This window comes from Poecilia formosa, unplaced genomic scaffold (assembly GCF_000485575.1).
Source record: "Poecilia formosa unplaced genomic scaffold, Poecilia_formosa-5.1.2 Scaffold4, whole genome shotgun sequence".
NCBI lineage: Eukaryota > Metazoa > Chordata > Actinopteri > Cyprinodontiformes > Poeciliidae > Poecilia > Poecilia formosa.
Window position 1 is genome coordinate 5853249 of NW_006799943.1, and position 21674 is coordinate 5874922.

At 39.3% G+C, this 21674-nt stretch overlaps 2 protein-coding genes across 4 annotated transcripts in view; both read left to right on the forward strand.

The window, feature by feature from the left end:
• The first annotated feature begins 393 nt into the window (after positions 1-393).
• On the forward strand, positions 394-3808 carry pts (6-pyruvoyltetrahydropterin synthase). Of its 2 annotated transcripts, none has more exons than XM_007561461.2 (6): positions 394-1041; positions 2033-2112; positions 2218-2237; positions 2350-2406; positions 3229-3299; positions 3378-3808. In XM_007561461.2, exons 1-6 carry the CDS (start codon positions 953-955, stop codon positions 3499-3501), a joined length of 441 nt encoding a protein of 146 aa, XP_007561523.1. In that variant the 5' UTR covers positions 394-952; the 3' UTR covers positions 3502-3808. The 2 variants fall into 2 exon arrangements, with proteins under 2 accessions (XP_007561523.1, XP_007561516.1); XM_007561454.2 differs by having other exon boundaries at positions 634-1041; positions 2215-2237.
• A 5927-nt stretch (positions 3809-9735) lies between these two features.
• LOC103144473 (putative uncharacterized protein MYH16) overlaps positions 9736-21674 on the forward strand; it is a 48149-nt gene continuing 36210 nt past the window's right edge. The window contains exon 1 of one of the 2 annotated variants that reach the window (XM_007561491.2): positions 9736-9916. In XM_007561491.2, coding sequence (XP_007561553.1) covers positions 9833-9916 — 84 coding nt within the window. In that variant the 5' untranslated portion in view covers positions 9736-9832. Of the gene's footprint in view, positions 9917-18345; positions 18581-21674 lie in introns of those variants that run through there. The other variant, XM_007561483.2, reaches the window with a different exon arrangement.

Below are 21674 nucleotides of genomic sequence, written 5' to 3' on the forward strand. Positions count from 1 at the left end.
CTAAGGGGTCAAAGAACAGTCCTGTTAGTGTCTTGCAGCATTCTGGTAAATTACAGATGGAAGGATTAAAAAAAATACAGATGGCTTTGTTTAATCTAATAAGATACAATAATATACTGCTCAAAAAAATAAAGGGAACATTTCACTTTAATTTTGTGTGTGGCTCCAAATCCAGGCCTCCATTGGTTAATAAATTTGATTTCCATTGATGATTTTTGTGTGATTTTGTTGTCAGCACATTCAACTTTGTTCAGAACAAAGTATTCAATGAGAATATTTCATTCATTCAGATCTAGGATGTGTTATTTGAGTGTTCCCTTTATTTTTTTGAGCAGTGTATAATAAGATTTATGGACAAGGATGAACCGGGTAAAAAATGCATGAATGAAAGGAGTAATTCTAAATCTGAGCGGAAACCATCTGGTGACTCTCATATGACGACTGTAGAGCTTTAAGAGCCAGCATGTGAACTTAAAGCGTGAAACAAGTGTGAAAATGTTGTTAGAAACAGTTATTACGGTGATAAGGTCAAAGTCATTTTAAATTGAAGTTATGGACATGATCAAACACTAAATCTGACTTGGTAGAAACTGAAAGACTTAATTGTGACTCTCTTTTATTACCCTCATAATCAGGACTTTTTAGTCTCCGTTCCGACACAATGTATCGGTTTGTTTTTCTTTCAAGTAGTGGAAAATGACTCCGCAGAAATACCACGGAGGAAACATTTCGAACAAAGATTTCTTTACGACTCAGTAAACAGCCCGTATGTGGTTCGCTGTGCTTCCATCACGTTCGGCTCCAGGTTTGACACTCATGCGGCCACGTGAGCCGTATTTACGCCCTGAAATGAGCCAATCACGGGCGGCGTGAGTCACGGTGGGGACAGCCGGCTGGAACTCCTCTCTGTTCGGTATCAGCGGTTAGTCTCGATCCTCCACTTCTGCCAAACATGGCCGAATCCTCCGGGAATCCTCCAGCGGAGCGCATAGGATACATCACCCGAGTCCAGAGCTTCAGCGCCTGCCACCGGCTCCACAGGTACCCCAGCTACTACCGCTGTGTCTGAAGGGATACGAAGTAGGAGAAACCCATAGTGGACACGTAACGAAGGTTAAAGTGACAGAATAGAAAGAGTTTGGATGAAACAAGACCGCTGGTTTTCCTGATAAGCGATAGAATATGCGGAAAATCCCGTCTAACTACATAGAAACTCGCGATGCTTTGGCTGTGACAGCACAAGTCGGCGTATTTCAATAAACAGAGCTTATATAAAACAGGGACACAAAATTAACTATGGAGGAGTTTATACTTTCACTGCTTTAAAGAAAACGCAGGTAGGAACAAGTCATTTCGGAATTGTCGTCTTTCAGATAAACGTGCAAAGCTTTAATGATGCATTTAGGTGCAGTCGATAGCGTCGTAAAATATAAACCCTCTTCAGGAAATTATTACAGCCATTAAACAAATAAAATTTAAAGCAAATATGTACTTTTTTTGTGCAAACTATCTTTAATAACGTCATCAGCCACTATATAATAGCTTTATGATAGGTCATAACAGTTTAAGATGATATTTTTAGCCTTATTGTATTAAAAAGAAATTAATCTTTTACATGTATTAGACGTACAAATACGTTTACATGAATTGCATCGTTCCAGTTTTTTTATCAAAAATTTATTTTGTTCAAAGCAAAGTAAAAATAACAATTATTAGTCATGTAAAACTACAATTGATTTCATTTGTATTATTTGATTTAAATGATCACCTTTAACCTTTTTAAATTAGCACAATTTTTTTTAAAGAAGTACAGTTCTAAATCATATATAAATCTATTAAGTTGTAATATATGAAATGTTCTTAAATGCAACATATGTCAATAACCCCTTGCCACATTTTTTTCTTATTTGACCTGCACTAACAGGGTACAAAATCTCTAACCCCTCCCTCGCCTTAAAAACTGCAAAAACAAAACCAAAACAAATCTGACTCCAGGAGTTTTAATTCAGATATTCTCTGCAACCTCTTGTAGTCTTCACCTGACTGACGAGGAGAATAAAGAAGTCTACGGAAAGTGCAACAATCCCTACGGTCATGGACACAACTACAAGGGTTTGTCCTGCTGTTACATAAACCAAATATAGTCTCAAATAAAGCACGGATTCTGTTCCCGTTTCTACCGATTCACCTGCTTGCTCTCATTTTACTCCACAGTAGAGGTGACTGTACGTGGAAAAGTGAGTATCACGCAAATATTTCTGATAAAAGGTCGTAGTTCCACTGAAGGAACAACTATGTAATCACAACCAGGTAGATAAAACCGTCTTTACATGTGACACGTGTTCCCAGATTGATCCCGTCACCGGCATGGTCATGAATCTGACGGACCTGAAGAGGTGTATTGAGGTAAGGTCACTGTAAACACAACATCTTGAGCTGAAGAAACTTAACACATTTTACAAATTAAATGGCAACTAGTTTTTCTGAAATTGATATATAGTAAATCTGCATATATTGATATACAGTAAATCTGCATTTTTCTCTTCATAATTCACTTACGTTTAAATCATTATGACCAGCGTTACTTGCTAGATTTTGCCGCTAACAATCCTCACATCTGATGTAAATCTCCATGACTGAGATGCTAAAGATAATGGCTAATGGTGTAAGACTTCGACTTGGACTTATAACTAACTTTTTTTTAACAGACAGAAGCCAAGAATGATAGTCAAGTGTCTTTAAGTGGTCTTTGGCAGAAATGTCTTAATAAAAGACAACAAAACTTGTTTTATTGTGTAACACGGTTAGTAGTGGGATAGTGCTAAGCTTTTAGCATTTGGTATTTGGATTATTGGTACTTTTTGTTGACTTTTCTTGCCTGCCCCAAAGTTAAATCAGGATCTACATAAAGTTTATCATCAGATATAAATGCTTTAAAATGTTACTACCAAACAGCTGTGCTAGTGTTAATCACTGACCATAGAAATTCCCCTTGAGTCCTCAGGAAACTTGTGGTCAGACTCTAGAACCTTGATTCACAAATTAAATTTAAAATTTACTTTAATCTGAAAAGAGAACTTTGGACCATCAAACAAGGAACTTCCATTCAGCTCTTGAATCTTATCCTTGTTCCTTGTAAGCTTTTTCCTACTTCTCCTTTTTTTGTTGTTGTTGTGATTTTTGCTGTGGTACGGAAATCTGGCTGACACCGCCCTGTTCATCCAACAGGAAGTCATCATGATTCCTCTGGACCACAAAAACCTGGATAAGGACGTTCCGTACTTTGCCGACGTTGTGAGGTCTGTAACCTTCCCTGATCGTCTCTCTTGACTGCAGATACACATGTTTCACCAGACATTTCTCCTCTCGCTCACCAGCACCACGGAAAACCTTGCCATTTACATCTGGGACAACATGGCGAAGGCTCTTCCCGCCAGCTTGCTCTACGAGATCCGGATTCATGAGACGGATAAGAACATCGTAGTATACCGAGGAGAGTAAGCCGCAGGAGCTTTAAGTCAGTTCTGATTCTGTTCCTCACCTGACGCGAGGCTCAAATAATGTGATCCGAAGTACGTTTGGCAGAGTATGAAGGTTTTTTCATTTAATTTTATCCTTAATTGCCATTTAATGATCAGAGCCACACATTTGACCACCGTTTGGACAGTGAGAGTCATCAGCTTTATGTTTATTTTGAAAGTTTTATTCTATTTACCATTTTATGATTGTTGGTGTTATTGTGAAGCACTTCTATCCACTGCTGTTGTTTTTAAATGTGCTGTATAAATAAAGTCGACATTCAGCTGAAGTTTTTACTGTGTTTAGAGTCAAATGCAGTGAGAGGAACCTCAGGACGGTGCTGGTCATTTCCTACTTTTCTAGTCTTGGTTGGGCCATATAGACAGAGTTGTCTCAAAGAATGTCACTGGACACATCATACTCTAAAATATCTTTTCCTTTTGTGTTTGAATGCATGAGAAATATCTAATAAATAAACAAGTGGCACACATTAATCGAATAACTAGTATGAATGAAAATATACTTAATAATTTGAACTTTTATATACTTAGTGCAATAATATTTTACTGAATAATACTTCCAAATACATCACACAAGGATTTTTTTGTCTTGTAAAAATATAAACATAAGATTTGATGTTTCTTTTTTCCACTTCTTGAGGAGTAAACACTGGCATGTATCAACCATACATCATATGTGTTGGCAGAACATTTGAAATTAAGAGTTATTTATTCGTATATTTGACTAACAATGACCACTGGAAGTTAGACATTGCGTTAGTTCTGCCATTTTAAACACTGATATTCAGATTTTACTCCTTTTGATTGAAGGTTTCCCTTAGTCCTGCTGATGGGTTGAAGCGCAAAGGATGATGGGAACTGGGATTTAACCTCATACATGCACCGTGTAAATAAAGCTAGCTTGACTAATAATACCCCTCAGCCTAATGCATTTATTTCTTTTTTATGAGGCTTTTTTCACATAGAGGATCTTTATAGGCTCAGCCAGTTGATTATCTTGACCTGAAAAGTTAAAGTGAACTGTGCTGAGACTTTTTAACCTTTAGAGGGCGCCAAATCGTTTTCTGAGAAGCACTTCTTTGCTGTTGGTGACGGAAAAACCAATGAGGTTTGTAATGCGAGGAGATTTTAACTATCAGAACAGCTCAGCAAAACGGCATCGTTAATATTTCTGTTCCTCATCAAACGTCCCAGCGGGTTCCACATAAATTCCGTCGTGCGGAAACGTATCCCTGTGATACGCTGCATTAGGGCGTTTAGTAATTCCTCTGCATTAACGGGAGGGAGTCATCTGTCACGCTGACACAAAATAACACACGCCATACCATTTTTTACAATTCATTAGACAGCGTTCAGCGCGGAATGCGTTCAGCCGTAGTGTCGTCTCGGTGGAGTTGGAAGAGCTCCAATGACAAATCACAGTGTAAATACAGGTGGAGGTTTACTCTCAGCAGTCGTTACTCAACTTTTCTATCATGTCAAATATTTGTTTTTCTTTATTTTCCTCCCCCGCCAAATTGTGTCAAAATCCTTCTGCATCCTTTCTCCCCATTTATATTATCATAGGAAACTCACAGACAACTTTTGTGAAGTAAAACAGAAGAACAGGAGGAATAATTTCTAAACTTTTCGCACGTATAGTGTGAGATTTAGCTTTTAAAGTTCAAAGCAGCTTTAACCAGGTTGCATCAATATGACCATCCTTAAAGAAGTACCTTGAAGTGTGTGTTTAAATGGTTAAATTATAAGTAAAAGTGCTTTTGTATTTTCGTCTTTTAAATATCTTTGCTACATCTCAGTTATGCAGGAGATTTAGGACTAGTGTGACAACAGGTTGTTTAAGCGCTGGGTGAAAACCCTGCTAGGAAGCGTACCGCGGGGTTCCTTCCTGTTTTGTGGCAGCTGGAACCTCGTCATTATAGTTTCAGCAAAAAGGATTTGTAATTTGATGTTGCTGGGATCAACCATTACCGTTTTGAAGCGTGTTGAGCCATTTCAACATCCTGCAGAGCGAGTTCAGACAGTAAAATATATATTTTTATTCCACCCTGAGAAATATGGAATTTTTTTATTTTTTATTTTTTTGCTTTTGTTTTAGCAGGTCCTCATCCCAAGACTTAATTGAAGACTTTACAGTTTCACATGATCCCAAAGTTTTCAGGTTTTGTATTCAGAGGCAGAAATTAGTACTTTTTGCCAAACATCCAAAAGGTCCTGGGATCAAAGTTTCAATGTTTAGAACTTAGACACATTATCATTTACGATATGTACAGCAAAAAAAGTTTAGGTCCAAGAATCCACCCTTGTGGTACTCCACTTGTGTCGTGTCTTTGTGCTAAGCTAATTTTACAGCACCTGCGTGACCAGGCAGAAATTAATATTACAAAAACGAATTTGTTCATTTTGGTAGATGACAACCTTATTTTTATAGGACCCAATAGACAGAAAATGTCACTGTAACAAAGCCCCAGGGCCGGCCCAAGCCTTCATGGGGCCCCTGAGCGAAATTTGGCTTTGGGGGGGCCTCTATTTCTGCTAATAATGTGGATTGTTGCACTCAACACTCAGACGATTTGATCCTTCGCACACCTGCTATAAACTTATTGCAACTTGAAGTTGCAATAAGTTTATAGGGCCAACACCAGGGGGCACCCAAGAACAATTAGTTTTTTTTATTTTATCCCTTTAAAAAATTATTTCTACATGATCATTGTTTTAAAAAAATCACAATTTTATAATGAAATTGTGTGTTTTTGTTAAAATGATCACATAGAAATGATTACTTAAGGAAAAAAGCATCACTTCCATTTAGGAGTCCTCTTAGTGGCCCCGGAACCCAAAGCAACCGGCTTAGTTCGCTTATGCCTTGGGCCGACCCTGCAAAGCCCACTTCTTTTTTTTAGCTGTTCTTATAATTGTCAAGATTGAGCTGCCAGCTCAAACCTTTAATTAATCAAATTCCATAAACATGCGTCACGCTCAGGCAGACAACCTTCATCGGACAAGCTGGAGCAAGACAGCAGGAGAACTGCTTCCTGACTGAAATGCCCCTTTTTTTCGATTCTTTATCTCCTGTTTAGATTCCAGAACCGTAGAGCTGATCCCCGGTCGGCGAGGAATGCAGCCAGACGGCAGAGTCCTCTTACAGCAGTGGGTTGATACACAACAAATCACAGTGTTAATTATACACTGGCAGAAACAAGATGGATGACTACTATTAACAAATAAAAGCCATTCATTATCTTGATGCCTCATGGAAAAATATTTTTTTGACATCCTTTTATGAGCCAGAATTGTTAGTTTAATGATTATTTACCTCTATCCCTCAGCAGGAGCAGTTTGCTTCTCAATTTCATCCAGTTGGTTTCAGATTACGTCCACTAACGGTCCAAATTTACAGTATGTTGATTTCAATTGATAGTTGTTCTCTCTGGGCTCTTTCATTCTCTGAAAGACTGGACTGCAAAACATACAACCCACAAAGACATATCCATTCCTGTTAAATCTGGAATGCTCTCATAAAAACAAACGACCTGTGAGGAAGAAATCTCAGAATGATACGATGAGTGGATTTTTTCCCCCTCCTTCAGGTCATCAGTTGTTGGGAAACTGGTGTTATCCTAAGATAGGAGGCTGTAGGAATTGTACCTTTTCCAAATAATAATATTCCAAAGGTTCCAGCTGTTTTACGGCATTTGAAATTTTAAATGTTTACCTATTGATCCAAAAAAAAAGCTTTTTTTGGTCAAATTCAAACCAATTAAGTGCTATACCAGAGAGTCCAACCAGCTCTCTAAATGTTGCACTAAGTTCAAACAGAACTAACAAAAAATTAGGTGACAAATTATGACCTTTCCTAGGAACGGTGCAATATGAAGAATATGAAGATATTTGACTCAAACTGACTGATGTGCAGCACATTTCCCTTGTGCAGGAAACCCTGCACAACCTAACTCGCGCACAACTTGGCGCTCTGGGCAGCATCAGCCTCTACGATCTGATCCCGTCAGAAAATAAGCCTGTAAAAAGTTTCCACTGTCTGCCTCATTAAAACCTTCAGCGTCCTCAAGACGAAACAAGATCAATAACCCCCTCCTGTCGTTTTTTTCCCCTCCCATCTTTTCCAAGGCAAACACATCACTGTGAAGGTTTTTTTTTCTCTCCAATCCTCCCTGCAGCCAGGGGATGCCACAGATCTTTAGCGAATAGATGAGTGACAGATGTATTGGCACATCAAGCGAGACAAGCAGAGAAATTAGGTCCAATGGGAGGGATTATACCCTCATTATTTGATGTAACCTTCGTAAGACCTGCTAATCCCCCGTGAATAACAGCTGCTCAGAGAGTTCGACGAAAACACAGACTTGCAAATAGATTTTTCATACTTTTTGATCGTGTACACTTTCTCTCTTCGAAGAGGTTTAAAAAGTTCATCAAACGAGACGATCTGATCTGATCGCCCCTCACACTTGTTGGTTTGAGAAATCCCTTAAGTAGAAACCGTCTTCATTCAAAAAAAAAAGGCAACATCGTGTTTGGATCAGAAGGAACTGCAGAACAGACAAAACAAAGCTTTGAAATGGTTACAAAGCCACAGGCTTTTGGGACAATAGCGAATATTTAATCTACAAATAAATGATGGGAGGAAGCCAAACTCCTTGCAGAAAGACCCCAGGCTCCAGTCCCCCGTTGTTGTCTCTCTCCAGTGTTCATGATTCAAAAATAATAAAGAGACTTGGCAAAGTTGGCATTCGTGGAAGAGGGCCGAGGAAAAAAAAAGCACAGCTTCATCAAAAGGGATACAACAGGCCATTCTCATTTTCAGAAAAGCATCTCGATGATTGAAGACTTTTGAGAATCTATTCTGTGGAGTGACAAAACAAAAGTTGAGCTTTTCAGAAGATGTGCATCCTATGAAATGTAATCTGGTGTAAAACGAACAACATTTCAGCCAAGCAGACCAGAGACCGCTCCAAAAGCAGGACGTGGACTACAGCACTGGACGTTCTTGGTGAATACAACCACAACTAGGCCTGTCACAATAATCAATAAATCAATTGACTGCACAATAAATTAAAACAAACTCAGTAATTTCCATTGGCATGATTTATCATATTTATGTTTATTATAAAAGTCTTCAGTTTGGTGCTTTGGTCTCAACTAGCTATTTTTTGAAGGACAATTTTGTTTACAAAGACATCATAATTCATTTTATTAGTTATTATGTTTATTTATTTTGGATGTTTAAATTGTCTTCCAGTTCCAGTTTTAAATGTTCATTAAAATGTAAAGTTTACGGATCTTTTAGAATGTGTTCTTGCATTATTATTTTTGCCATTACCGTTATATTATTTAAAAACTGTGTCAAAACGATATTATCGTTTATCATAATAACTTCTGGAACAATTTATCGTCCTGCAAAATTTGTTATCGTGACAGGCCTAAACACAACAAACGTGCAAGTCTAGCGCTCGCGGTAGAAATAGCTCGTAGTGTTTCACCAAAGACAAAAGAAAAATCCTACAAATGTTGAAATCTGAATTTTTGTTTACATTTCGTGGAGAAGGAAGTTGCGCTCAGTGTCTTCTTCAGAGGTTTACCTGTCACTTCCTGCAGTGGTTCGTGGTGCAGCGCCCCCACAGACAAGGAGGGGAACAGGTTTTTCACACCGTGCAGCGTGAAAAACCTGCACGGTGAAAATGTAACAAATGTTGCACATTTGCTCCCCGATTGAGCCGAGTCTACCAAACTATCAGGCGTAAAATTCTGTTTTTCCCAGCAACTCTCAGGGAAAAGCACTGGGACGGCCCAGCGGTGTCTGTAGAAGAATGCGCTGCTCAGAAAAAGATAACAAAGACACCAACTTTATGTTTCAGTTTTCTCAGGGGAGAAGAAGAAACACATTGTTGCGGTGGAGGCTGACAATCTGTCTCCATGTGTTTCCCTGCTGTCACAAGGTGGTTTGGCTTCAGGCAGGGAGATGGGAAGAGATGTACCTGTGTGTGTCTGTGTGTCTGTGTGTGTGTGCGTGTGTGTGTGTGTGTGTTTGCAAGTTTAGGTGTGTGTGTACGGAGGGAGTTGTGTGTGGGGGGGGTTGACACCTACCTCCATCTCTCCATTCCTTCCACACACCCTCCCTCTAAGGGTCAGGTAGCAGGCACGGCGCACCCCCCTCACACACACACACACACTCCCACTGACTTGGAGCAGCCTCCAGGGAGCACACATGTGCTTCACTCCCTCCCCGGACTGCGCTCGGGCGAAGACAGCATGGGAGGCTGCGAGCCGTGAGGATGGAAAAGAGAGTGTGTGTGATCCAGACCGACTTCCACCAGTACAGACCCACCGTCAGCCTACACGGCAGACCCCTGGCACATGTAAGGAACCTGCTATTAGTCCTCTGACGGCGTGCTCCTTTTGGCTTTTGTCTTCCTGTAATCTTCTCGATCTATTCATCATCTCTCTCTTTTTTTTTCGGCTCAGTGTTTAATTTTCACCTCTGTCAGAGTTTGTTTTCACTGAACTCTAAGCCTGCCTGACGAGCGGCTCCTCCTCTCAGGATGCCCCACGCCTTCACAGGACGGGGTTTCTCTCATTAGCAGGGGGCGATAGAGAGTGAGTGAGGATGATTCTTAAGGGTTTATTTTTCTAGATTATAGTAAATCCCTCATTGTAAATCCATTTTAAGCCATTTCTAATGTATCTTCTTCTCTGTTGTTTCTCTTTTTCACACACACACACACACACACACACACACACACTCACACACATGTGCTACACACAAACCGCTAAGGAATGCAAACATAGATAAGCATGAGGGACCCTGAAGGCACTTCCTCTGCATATTGGATTAACTACAAACCAGATTTGAGGTTTAGATGAGAAATCCCTCAGACCTTGAAACAGATTGTCGGTTTCTCAATGCTAACATTTTTGTGCGTTTTGCTGATGGACACGCATATTGCACGTAATTGATGATCCCAACATGTTTTCTATCCAAGTTAAGCTTGTACTGTTGCTGCAAATTTCACTCAAACCACTTTTGGTCTTAAGAGTTTTTATTTTCAGCCCTATCTTCTCATGCCTCACATGGTCATAGAAATGTTTAAATTAAGGAACATTATGTTGTATGCTGCAATGCCGCACAATCCATTGACTTGATTCAACGAGTCTTGCCTTACCTGTTTCATCATCTTCATGGACATTACTGACCATGAATTTGTTTTTGTGGAAAAAGTTGCCGATTTTAGGACATTCAGCTGCATCTGTTTCCACAGCTTCCTCTTTTCGATTCTACCCTTCACCACACCATCCTTGCTCTTCCTACTTTCCATCTGCAGCGACCTACTGGTTCTCCCTGGGTACTCCAGTTTCCTTCCATCGTCCATAAACATGACTGTCTGGTTCATTGGTCTCTCTAAATTGCCCTTGTGTGTGTGTGTGTACATGGTGGTTTATCCTGAGTGTCTCTGTGTTGCCCTGTCATGGACGGGAGGATATTCAGAATGTTCTCGTTTCTCCTTTTCATTTTGCCAACCACAGATGTTTTACCTGAACTAGAGTTTCTGCAGAACAGCTGTAATATGATGCTAACGGGTTTAGAAAACCTGCTCTGACAATGTGTTGCTGTGAATCTTCATAGCTTCATCCATTGACACACTCTGGCGTCTCCTGTCTGCTTCTCTAAAATTAAGTTGTAAGGGTAAACAGTCTACAAGGGAGACCCAGATCATCTCAGGGCCTGGATTTATTTTCTATTTTACAAAAGCTGCTAAAAGTTGTCTAGCATGTGAAAACACGCTGTTACCTGGAAATCAGCTTTTTGGCTGACTAAATCTTGCTGCGTGGTTTGTGTTGTACTCTACATCGAAAGTCACGATTTTGATCACATGTTGGTAATGTCTTCTTAAAGGGGCAGTATTTTGTTTTCCAGGCACACAGTGGCAATTTATATCAGAATCAAGTAACTATGTTGACCTCAGTTGATATAAAAATGCTATATATGTCAAATATGACATAAACAAAAATTCACTTTGTAATTTAACACCTTGAAATCAGGTCTCTGTCTCTTTACAAACTCCCTCTCTTTCTGAAATTCCGCCTTCAGGAAGTCATCACAACAGTATTTTTACCAGCATTTCACTAGAAGTAGCTTGCATAATGAGCTCAGCTGATGCACAGTTCCACCAGCTGTTTGCTAATTGCTGCTGGCTAGTCTGCAGGAGCTAGCTGAGTTGGGCTTCTCCATGAGGCAGAAAGTTGGAAGTTTGGGAAACTAAAGTTCCAGGAAGGGCTGCATCTCAGAAGCGGTGGTACGTCCAACTAGGCGGGAGATTACAGGATTTTATTTTATATAATACTGTCTCCTAATGGAAAGTTTGTTTTCCACAGATTTTAATCACCCCATCATTTGAAGCCTGAAGTACTCTTCCTAGCATCTGGCCAAGTCCTGCGTCCATGTTATCTCTCTATGTAATTTCTCAGTATCACACTTACAGCTGGATTCAAGAAGAAAGGCTTTAAAAGTCCTTCATGTGGGTCATCAGGGTCTGATAGAAAACTCAACTCAGGTGTTTTTTTTTTTAAATTCCACTTCTCCTTAGCAGAATCCTGTTGATCTTTAGATCGTTTTCTTATGGAAGCTGTAGTAAATGCCGTCTTTCATTTGCCTGAGCTGCAGGTCAGCTTTCTCAGTTATTTCAGCCTAAACAGGCCAATAATAATTGACAAGAAAGAAAGAAAAAAAAGAGAGAGAGAGGGAGAGAGAGGCTCTCTGTGCTCTCTAATGTCAATAGCTATCTGCTCGGTATAATTACCGGCAACAGTCCCGTCACAGATATGATTTAGAAGCTGGTAATAACGTACCTGACCTGGAGTCAGTTGACCGTGAGGGTTAAGTGAACTGCGAGGTGCCGGGGTGATCAAAGGCTGCCTGTGCGTGGCTCCGTGACCCGGATCCAGAGTTCAGCCAGAGGCCAGCTTTTAGAACCACCGGCGCTCCGTTCATCCGGGAACCGTCTACGTGCTGGAGCCTTTTACCAAAACAAACGCTTTTCTCCTTACAACAGAAAGCAATGCAGCGAGTGACGCGAAGCAGGGAGAATGTGCTCTATATGCGGCTTATAAGCGACAACCAGCACCAGCAGCCAGGTGTAATTAAGTCCGGCTGGGAGAGCTGCAGGGTCTGCCGCCTCACATGTTAACATTTAAACCCGAGCAGTGATAGAAAGGACAAGTGAGAGCAGCTGTCGGGACAGACTCTTTGGTGTTCATAGACATGGAAGTGTTGCTGTAGCTTCCTTTTTTATCACCTGCGTCACGTATTTCGTGCGAAACGTATAACGACGGCAAATTCCAACTAACTCCAAAAATACATCAATATTTTCACTCTTGAGCGATTCTTATAACGCCTGAAGAGCATGAAGGTTTTCTAAGATACTGTCAGATTCAATACAAGGTATTTAAGGTGGTGTGAATGGTGCTGAAAATGCTTTTCAAATTCAAAACCTCTAACTTGATTTTATACAACTGTTATAATAACAACTGTATGCTGTTTTTCTTGAGCTGAGGGTTTAGATGAAGCTTCAAATGTAAGAGAACAAACAGGTTTTGTCATTTAATGTTGAAGAAGCTGGAGGGAAATTTTTTTTATGAGTATAAATTATGCCATACATCGTCATAATGTGTATGCTGTAGTGCTAAATGCTTGAAAAAGTGTTGTTGGAAAGAAGTTCCCTAATCCCAATAAGGAATTAAAGCTAAAAATAAGATTTTTAATTCTTATCCTACAACAATGTAATGCTTCAGGCCAACTACAATACTTATTTCATTCTTTGGAGACTTGAGATTTGTCTTGGGGTTTGACTTACAATGACTTTATGCTTGTGTTGGACACTGCAAACATCCGCGCAGACATTTTTAAGACATCATGATTAATAAATGTTTATGACAAACAGATTTTACACATCCGTTAATCAATTTGACACTTTTTACATCTGTTGTACTGGACTGAAAAAGGCTGAAACTCAGCCGAGCTTCAAGTCAAAACAGGAAAAACTTCGCTCATGGGTGACATCCGCTCATTGAGCAAATATGGATTAGACTTTGACAAAGAACACTTAATATGGTCATGGCTTACAACGCGAGATGGCTTACAACGCAGAGCCCCTCTGAATGGGCTAAAGGTGAAGCCATTGATGTGTTACATTTATCTTCTTTTGGTGTCCTTTCCCTTTCCCTTGGCATCAGTCGTGAGATTGATGTCGAATGTAGTCTCGTAGCCCCTTCCCCCCCAGGCAACTAAGTCCGTTGTACGTTCAAACCGTCTACAGGCAAAGGAAGTTCAAGTGTGTCAGGTGGCTAATCCTTGTGACACCTGCGGACTTAATCTTATTTAGACAACACGGCAATTACTGAAGCACACTTGAGAAAGATGATACTGTGTCTCCCTGTCTGCTTCGCTCACTGAGCTCCGCGGTTTGAGAGATAAATTGGCTGTCAGGTCTCAGAAAGCAGAGCTAATGACAGCTCTTTTCCAGCACTCCAAACTCAAGCAGCGACAGGTTTTCCTACTCTCTGCCTCGTCTTCATGTGTCCCTTTGAAAATTAGACGGAACCCATTCTTTGCTTTGAGTGCCGCTCCAAAACTACTTGTAGACGCTTGTTGGCACTTCAACCTCGAAATGTAAATAGCAGTTTGTCTGCAAGGGACAGGGTTTGCTGAGAGTCTTTTTGTGAAAATGGGCTTGGATCTGGGTTATCTGCTGCTACAAAGAAACCAAAAAAATGTTGCTATGAAGCAAGAGCGATGCTTTGGTGAGGTATGTTGAGCTCTGTCCGTAATGCCAAAAAGATGGAGAACTTTAAATCCGGCTTGATCAATATCAGCTGGAAGGATAACCTGCTTACAGATGACAGCAAAGCACACAGGAAGACACATTTACAAACAGAAAACCAATTTTAAGGCTCGGGATTATAAGATGATGTACTTTTACATTTGTTAATAGTGTGTTTTTGATTTCTCTGAATACATACATTGCTTGGTGAACTTTAATTTTGGCTATTGTTAGTGAACAATGTAAAAGCAGTATCACAGACATAAACAATTACCATATGCACTCATATAATACGTATTTGGCCAAATGGTTGCCACGTGGAAAAAAGTAATACATAGATTCAATTTCACAATGGCTTTTTGGAATTATAGTGCATTCCTGTCTGAATTTATATACATTTATACATGTACAAAAATAAAAGTAATTAAGTAGCAATTGTTCTTTTACCTTTAGCACATAAAATCTGCACACATTTAGATTTAAATTCAGACATACCTCAAATCACCAACATAATTTATATTTATTCAACAGTGATCAAAACAATGCATTTAATTACTAAATAGGGTCTTGAAATTTAATTGCGACATAAGTTTCTGTAATCCATCCTGGTGCATAATCAATGAATTTTAAATCCAAGTTAAAGCAAAAAAAATTACATTCAGATGTTGTTTACACTCTTACCACCAGATGGCAGTAACGTGCTTCCACATTGACGCTAAATGTGTGTTAGTTATGCATCAAACTGCATCTTAACTGCATCAAGACCAGAAGCGGTTTGAGGTGTAGCAGTCTAAAAGAGTTTAAATTGCTTATTTTCTATCTTTCTGTATCGGCTGTCCTTGCTGCAATGCTAACTTTAGCTTGTATGTTTTGCAAACAAGATGGACAGGTAGTCACGGTGAAGTTAGCTGTGTTACTTTCAATTACATTATTTGCTACAATCAGAACGCCCGCTAACAATACGCTTCCTTATGAAAGAAATGACGTTCTGCTGCTTGTATAAATTTGCTGTTAAACCGTTATACCCTTCAGTTACCACTATGAGGCACCGACAACCCCCAAATGCAACCTTATGATTCATGCTATTTGCTTTGGACATTTGAAATCATTGGAACGATATAATGCACATCTTAGATGCATTCACCATAACAAAACAAGTCAATACAAAATGTTACCGTAGTAACAAAAATGGTCCAGTAATACAATACCAAATGGTTTATTGAAATACAAACTGTCAAAAGTGTGCCATAAATTCTAGCTTTATAAATGTGGCAGAGATATTGAATATTTAGGTTAGGGTTGTAGAAGTCCAAGTTCAGAGAAAGTTCCAGATGATTTTAACTTGTAAATTCTCACTTTTTAAGATAAATGGAGTTTTAATGGTGGGTTTTTCACAAAGGCTACTTAATGGAATAATTTCAAATGAAACTGACCCATTTGTTCCAGTTCAGTCACATCATGTTTAACTCTAAAAGGAATGTTTCATTCATCGCTTCTGTTCCTAAATCAAACGTTCTCAGCTAACTGTGCCTAGGCTATATTCAGTCTGGAATTGTAACAATTATTTACCTACAAATGTTTTCTGTGATCTTATTATTCTTGGTCTCTTCTTCTGGTGAAGAACCTAAGGGAAAACTTGCCATCAGATGTAGAGTGGAACATCATGAACCTGCAGCATTAGCACATCTGTGACTCCCTGATGTTTTGTGTTGGAGTAAAGCTGATAAGGAAAAAAGAATCCACATTTGTTCTCCGCTGACACAAATCCCAGCACACCCAGCAGCAGCACGTTATCATCTGGCTGAGCTCGACCTTTGACCCGCCTCGGCCCCTGTACCATGTTGGTGATCAGGTCTGGGTGAAAGAATGCCTTCTGGAGCTTGCATGTGCGCCGAGGCTGGCTGCAGGAGGATGAGTTATACAGCTGTGAGCAGACAGATTGAGTTTTAAAGGAACTAAAAGAGAGTAAGAATTGGGTTATACGAACTGGAACATACATTTTAACCAGTGATGTTATATCTGGAAAGAAGACAACTATCTACAGTAGATGTCCATCTCTGAGGGAAGATCCCTGATATTTTAGCAGAAAAAATGCTGCAGTTCAGTAGACCATTAATTTTTTTTTTATTTTGTAGAATTTATATTAAAAAAACAAATTTTTTGCTAGAATTTGTTTAATAAATGACTTCTTAAACATGTTCTAAAATATTTCTTACCACTATTTAACAGCAGGCTGAATCAGTTACCTTACAGCAAGAAGGTCCTGGGTTCGAGTCTCAGCTTGGGGTCTTTCTGCTTGGAGTTTGCATGTTCTCCCTGTGCAGGCGTGGTTTCTCTCCAGGTACTCTGGCTCCCCCCCCACAGACTGTTAGGTTTACTGGTCTCTCTAAATTTCCATTAGGTACGAGTGTGTCTGTGTGGTTGTTTGTCCTCTGTGTTTCTGTGTTGCCCTGAGATGGACTGGCAACCTAAATGAGCCAAATGAAAATCGGCTCCCTTAAATTCAAGTGTATCCATTGATATTTACGGCACATTTCCTATCCCAGATTTTTGTAAAGCTTTGATAGGCAGACTGAGATCATTTTTTGTTTGTTGCCCCTAACATCAATAATGTAAAAATATTGGAAAAGTATTTGACACATTTGCTTGTCGCTGTCCTGCATTTGTCAGCCTAATAGTTTATATTGTGATCAGAAGCGACGTCACACTGTGTGAGTGAAAAACCAGTGGTTGTAAAAGTGTTTTTATTGCAAAACAAAGACAGAATTATAAGGGAGGATATTTTAAGCTAGCTTTATGTTTTCATTGGGAATTTGCACAATTAGCATTACCAAAACATTAGCTTTTTTGTGAATAGCCTCGCGAATGCCAATCCTGATGACAGTTCCATTTAATTCAAGTTTATTTAATCAAAGACAAACGTTGTCTTGTATGATGGCTTTCTAGCCACAAACAAAGATTTGCAAACAAAGTCCTCAGCTAAAAAGGAACCTACTGTTCAACCTTCCTGTTATCAGCTGAATGTCTTGCTCTCTCTCACTCTCTCGCAGCCTGAATGAGCTAAAGAAGTATTGTTTAAAATACAAATTCCTTCTAGATAGGCACTACCATCTGCACGCTTCTTCATAATTGCTATTAATTATGCCAACAACTCTGAAAATGACTACTTTCTTCACTCCTTAGCAGTGTTTACCACAAACAGTATTGTTGCTAGGCGACCTGGTAGCACTTAGTCCGATGTGATCCTGAACCAATCAAGCAAAGACCAGTAGCTGATTTTTTACTGAAATTTTTATGAACATTAATACCTTGTCAAAAAATTATATAGTTATTAAAAATATTTAACTTAAAAATATCTACTGTGACTTTCAGATAGTTTAGTTTAGCATAAAATTGAACCTCAGGCAGTGAAGATACATCACAATACAGCTTTCATTTGTCCATTTTTGACTTCTATGTTTTCTCAAATGTCAACAAAGAATCAGTTGATTATGTTTAAATTTGGATCTACAAAGTTAATTGAAAAAAAACAACAACTTTTTTTTCTTTCTTTTTTTTACAGGCAATTTTGTGATAAAATGTAACAATACCAGGAACTGCAGCACTAAAACCTGGATCTCCTCTGAGTCTCTGTTGTGGGAAACATTCAAAAAGTCGAACTTGTTAATTGACTTTTCATCCTTAAAGTCAATTAACTTGACTATTTTTTTATCTTGTTGATGCAATGGAAAGCCGGTAGGAGGCCAGTCAATTAAGAGGCAACGATAAGCGGTCACACACACATAAGTCTGTGTGTGTTTGTGCTCATGCATGCATGTGGATGTATTTTAGAGGGCAAAATGAGCACAAGTGAATGAGGGAGGGAGCAAGAGAGAGACAGAGAGAGAGACGGTGGTGGGGGGTAGACCCTCTAACTCCAGACAGATGTAAACCAAAGTCAGGGAGTTTCAGTCCGAGCCGGACCGTCGAGTCCGGTGTGTGTGAATCCGCGTGAGAGTCTCTGGGTGCTGCGTCAGTTTCTTTCTTTTTTTTTTTTAATTATCACTCCTGCATGCTCATTCAGACGAGGAAGGGATGAGGGAGAGAGAAGAGCTCAAGCAAGCCAAGGAGCAGAGCGAGTTGCTCCTGTCCAGAATCCATGAACTTGAGGAGGAGAACAATCAACTTAACAAGGAAAAGAATGAGGTGATCACCAAATGCCAAGTCGTAAGTCTCCACTGCATCGTTGTTGTTTTTCTTCTTCTTCTCATTATCTCTAAACGATTTCCCGAGGGGGGATTAAACTGACGATACTTTAGGAGTCATTATTGGTGATTACATCTAGGTTTTCCGCTTGATAAAGAGTTTTCGACATGATCATTGGAGCAACTATTAGGAAGGTAATGATACCCTGAGAGGGATGCTGCTGCTGCTGCTGCCATGGCAGTGGCTATGAATCTCTTAATGCTGTGGTTGCTACCACTTGCTTTCACCATTTTCCATCACCTAATTGTGAGAGCAGGAAGAGAAAGTATTTTTCTAACAGCAGCGCATTAAAGCGTCGTGCTGTTTCCTGGCCTTAAGCTTAGCTAGTTTGTGAATGTTTTATTTACTGTGCGGTAGATGCTTTACCACAATGTCAATAGAAGAAAAAAAACAAAAAAACACCTGAGGTTCTTGTCTCACCATAAATGCTGTAAATGTAACTTAATCACCCTAAAACACAAGGATTGATTACAAACTGTGTCCGTACCTTTATATTTGTATTTAGTGATGGTCTCCATGAAGTTAATGGAGTCTTTGCATCCTCTTTGGGTGGCATTCTCTTTGAAAAGAAGGTAGGAAGTAAATGCAGTGCAGCAGCGGTAGTAGTAGTGCGAGGCATCTGTTTTCTTTTAAGCCAGCACAGCATCAACACTGAATCCATCAAACGTTGCTGAACAGGAGCTGTGGATGAACACGAGATGATTCCATCTCTAGAAACATGTAATTAAAGCAGATCTAACACCGAGTGAACGATTTAAAATAATTAAATTCAGGTGTTCCAAACAAATCAGCGGTGTAATGTAGCAAGTTAGCTGGTGAGATTCCCTCACTTCTAACCATTCAATGCAAAGCGTTGGTGGTATTATGACACATTTTAAGCTATTGGAAACAATTGGAGAACTTCACTGTAAAGATTTCCACGATAAACCTGCCGCATCCAAATCTTAGATAAACTAGTATGCAAAGTGTTGGTTGTCGAAGTGTAAACAACATCACCTCTGGACCGTGTGTTCCTCCCAGTGAACCAGTCTGGGGTTGACAGTTTCCATTAGAGTGGCACTGGTCTCACTATGTTTCTGTGTCAAGTGTAAAGGCTGATGCATAGGTGTTTATAGTGTGGCGCCGGTTTTCGGTACTTGGACTTTCCCCATTAGTTCAATTGAAAGGAACTCTAAGTGTCTCGGCACATAAAGATGTTTTGGACAACTTCATGCAACCAATTCTGAGGGGAACAGCTTGGGGGTGATGCCAGCATGGCTGCACCAGTACGTCAGTGGATTGGCCTTGACATAGCACCTTCTGGATTCAAGTTTGTTTGGCAGCAAATATGGATTGTGGTTTCGTTTACAAAGACCCAGTCAATCATGACTACTCAACTGCCTTTACACTTTGACTCACATTCATAGTCATTTGTACCCCCGTGAAGAGGTCGGTAGGCAACGTGTTGTTTTGCCAATGAAAACGGTGGAAAGGAGCTGCAACCAAACTCACATTCCCTCCCTCTCTTGGTGCAAATAACATTTTAAAGGTTTGTGGTCAGTACCTTTCCAGCTTCTGTGGTTTTCCAGTAGTCCCACTGTAGGTTGTAAAATCTAAAAAAGGTATTCAACTTTCATACTTTAGGAAAAAAAAAAGCGTTAGAAGTTTCTGGATCTAAAGATTCACATGCTAAGTTTTCTTTAATCACACAACCTTTGAGCAATCGGAGCTCTACAAACGAAAAATGGGACGGATTTCGGTTTCCAAAGTTAGAATTGACTCAACCACCGAAGTAAAGCTTTTCTTCTGCTTTCTAGAGCATTTTGATTATTTATTCACAGGTAATAATTGTTTCATAGTCAACTACTGAACCAACGATGAATGAAACTGACTACAGCGAACCATTGAATGTGTTTCTAACAGGTCTGAACCAAGCATGGAAAATCAATCATTCTGTTCAAAATAAAAAATACTTCATTAGGTAGATTATTTGCTCTTCCAAAATGAAGCCCAAAGTTAATTTTCATAATAAAAGTCTCAATTTCTAAAACTGTAGATCGCTGTCAAAGTATTAACTAAACAATGACCAATTGAAAAAACATTTTTGTCATCACTTGAAAATAAACCTCAAATTAGTTTCAAAATAAAAGTAAAACTGCAGGATCCACACATTAACTGGTCTACACCAAGAACAATAAAATCTGTTAAAATGAATGCTAATACTTTGACATATTGGTTCAATGCAGTGAATTAAATAAATGTTGAATATTCCCAATAGACTTTTTCAGAAAATATTTTTATTGGTATTACTATTATTATTATTGTAGTATTTTTATTTATCTTGATCTCTTTATAAACTCTTACAGTATAAATACAAGTTTGTTTCCCCCCCCCCCGAATTTAGACACAATCAGTAGAAATATTGACCTCAAATTAGGTTCAGATGCCATGTAATTTCTTTCCTCTTGCATTTTTGATGCAAACTCCAAATGAACATTATTTTTCTGCTCCGTCACATAAAATATCCAGGAGTTTGTGCTTGTAATTTGACAAAATGTCAGATAAATAAATAAAATTAAGGGTTGCAAATACTTTTGATGATCAGCATAACCTGCAATTTATTTATTTTTTTGTGCTTTTTTGTTGACAAATTGGGCTGAACTATTCAAAGAGAAAAGCATCCAGATAAATTAAAAATCTTTATTTCTTTTTTTTTCTACCAACCGCAATATCGTTAAAGATTTAGAAACTGAAAACCTATTAATAAGTTATTTATTAGGAAAATAACGAGAGTGTCTCCAGAGAGAGTCTACTGTAATGGCATAGTGGTCCGTCTGAGTGTGACAGAGCGGATTTCGTTGGGATTCTGAAGATTTAGTGTGAAAGTATGGATCATCCGTGCTGCTGTTGCCAGTGTTTGTGGAAAAGGCTCCTGGCTCACAGGATTTCATCTTTACTCCTCCAGCTGAACTGCTTAGCAGACGCCGATTTAACACACCATCAGCTGAATCAAGGAGGAGCTGGGCCTCAGATTTAGGATTTTACTTCTGTCTGTGTCTGGGTTTGAAAACTGGGT

Bases quoted from the DNA above. Each gene is read 5' to 3' on its own strand.
- pts (XM_007561454.2), top strand. From the start codon at position 953: ATGGCCGAATCCTCCGGGAATCCTCCAGCGGAGCGCATAGGATACATC. The intron at 1,042-2,032 runs GTACCCCAGCTA...AACCTCTTGTAG, and splicing joins GCCTGCCACCGGCTCCACAG to TCTTCACCTGACTGACGAGG. The intron at 2,238-2,349 runs GTGAGTATCACG...ACGTGTTCCCAG, and splicing joins AGGTGACTGTACGTGGAAAA to ATTGATCCCGTCACCGGCAT.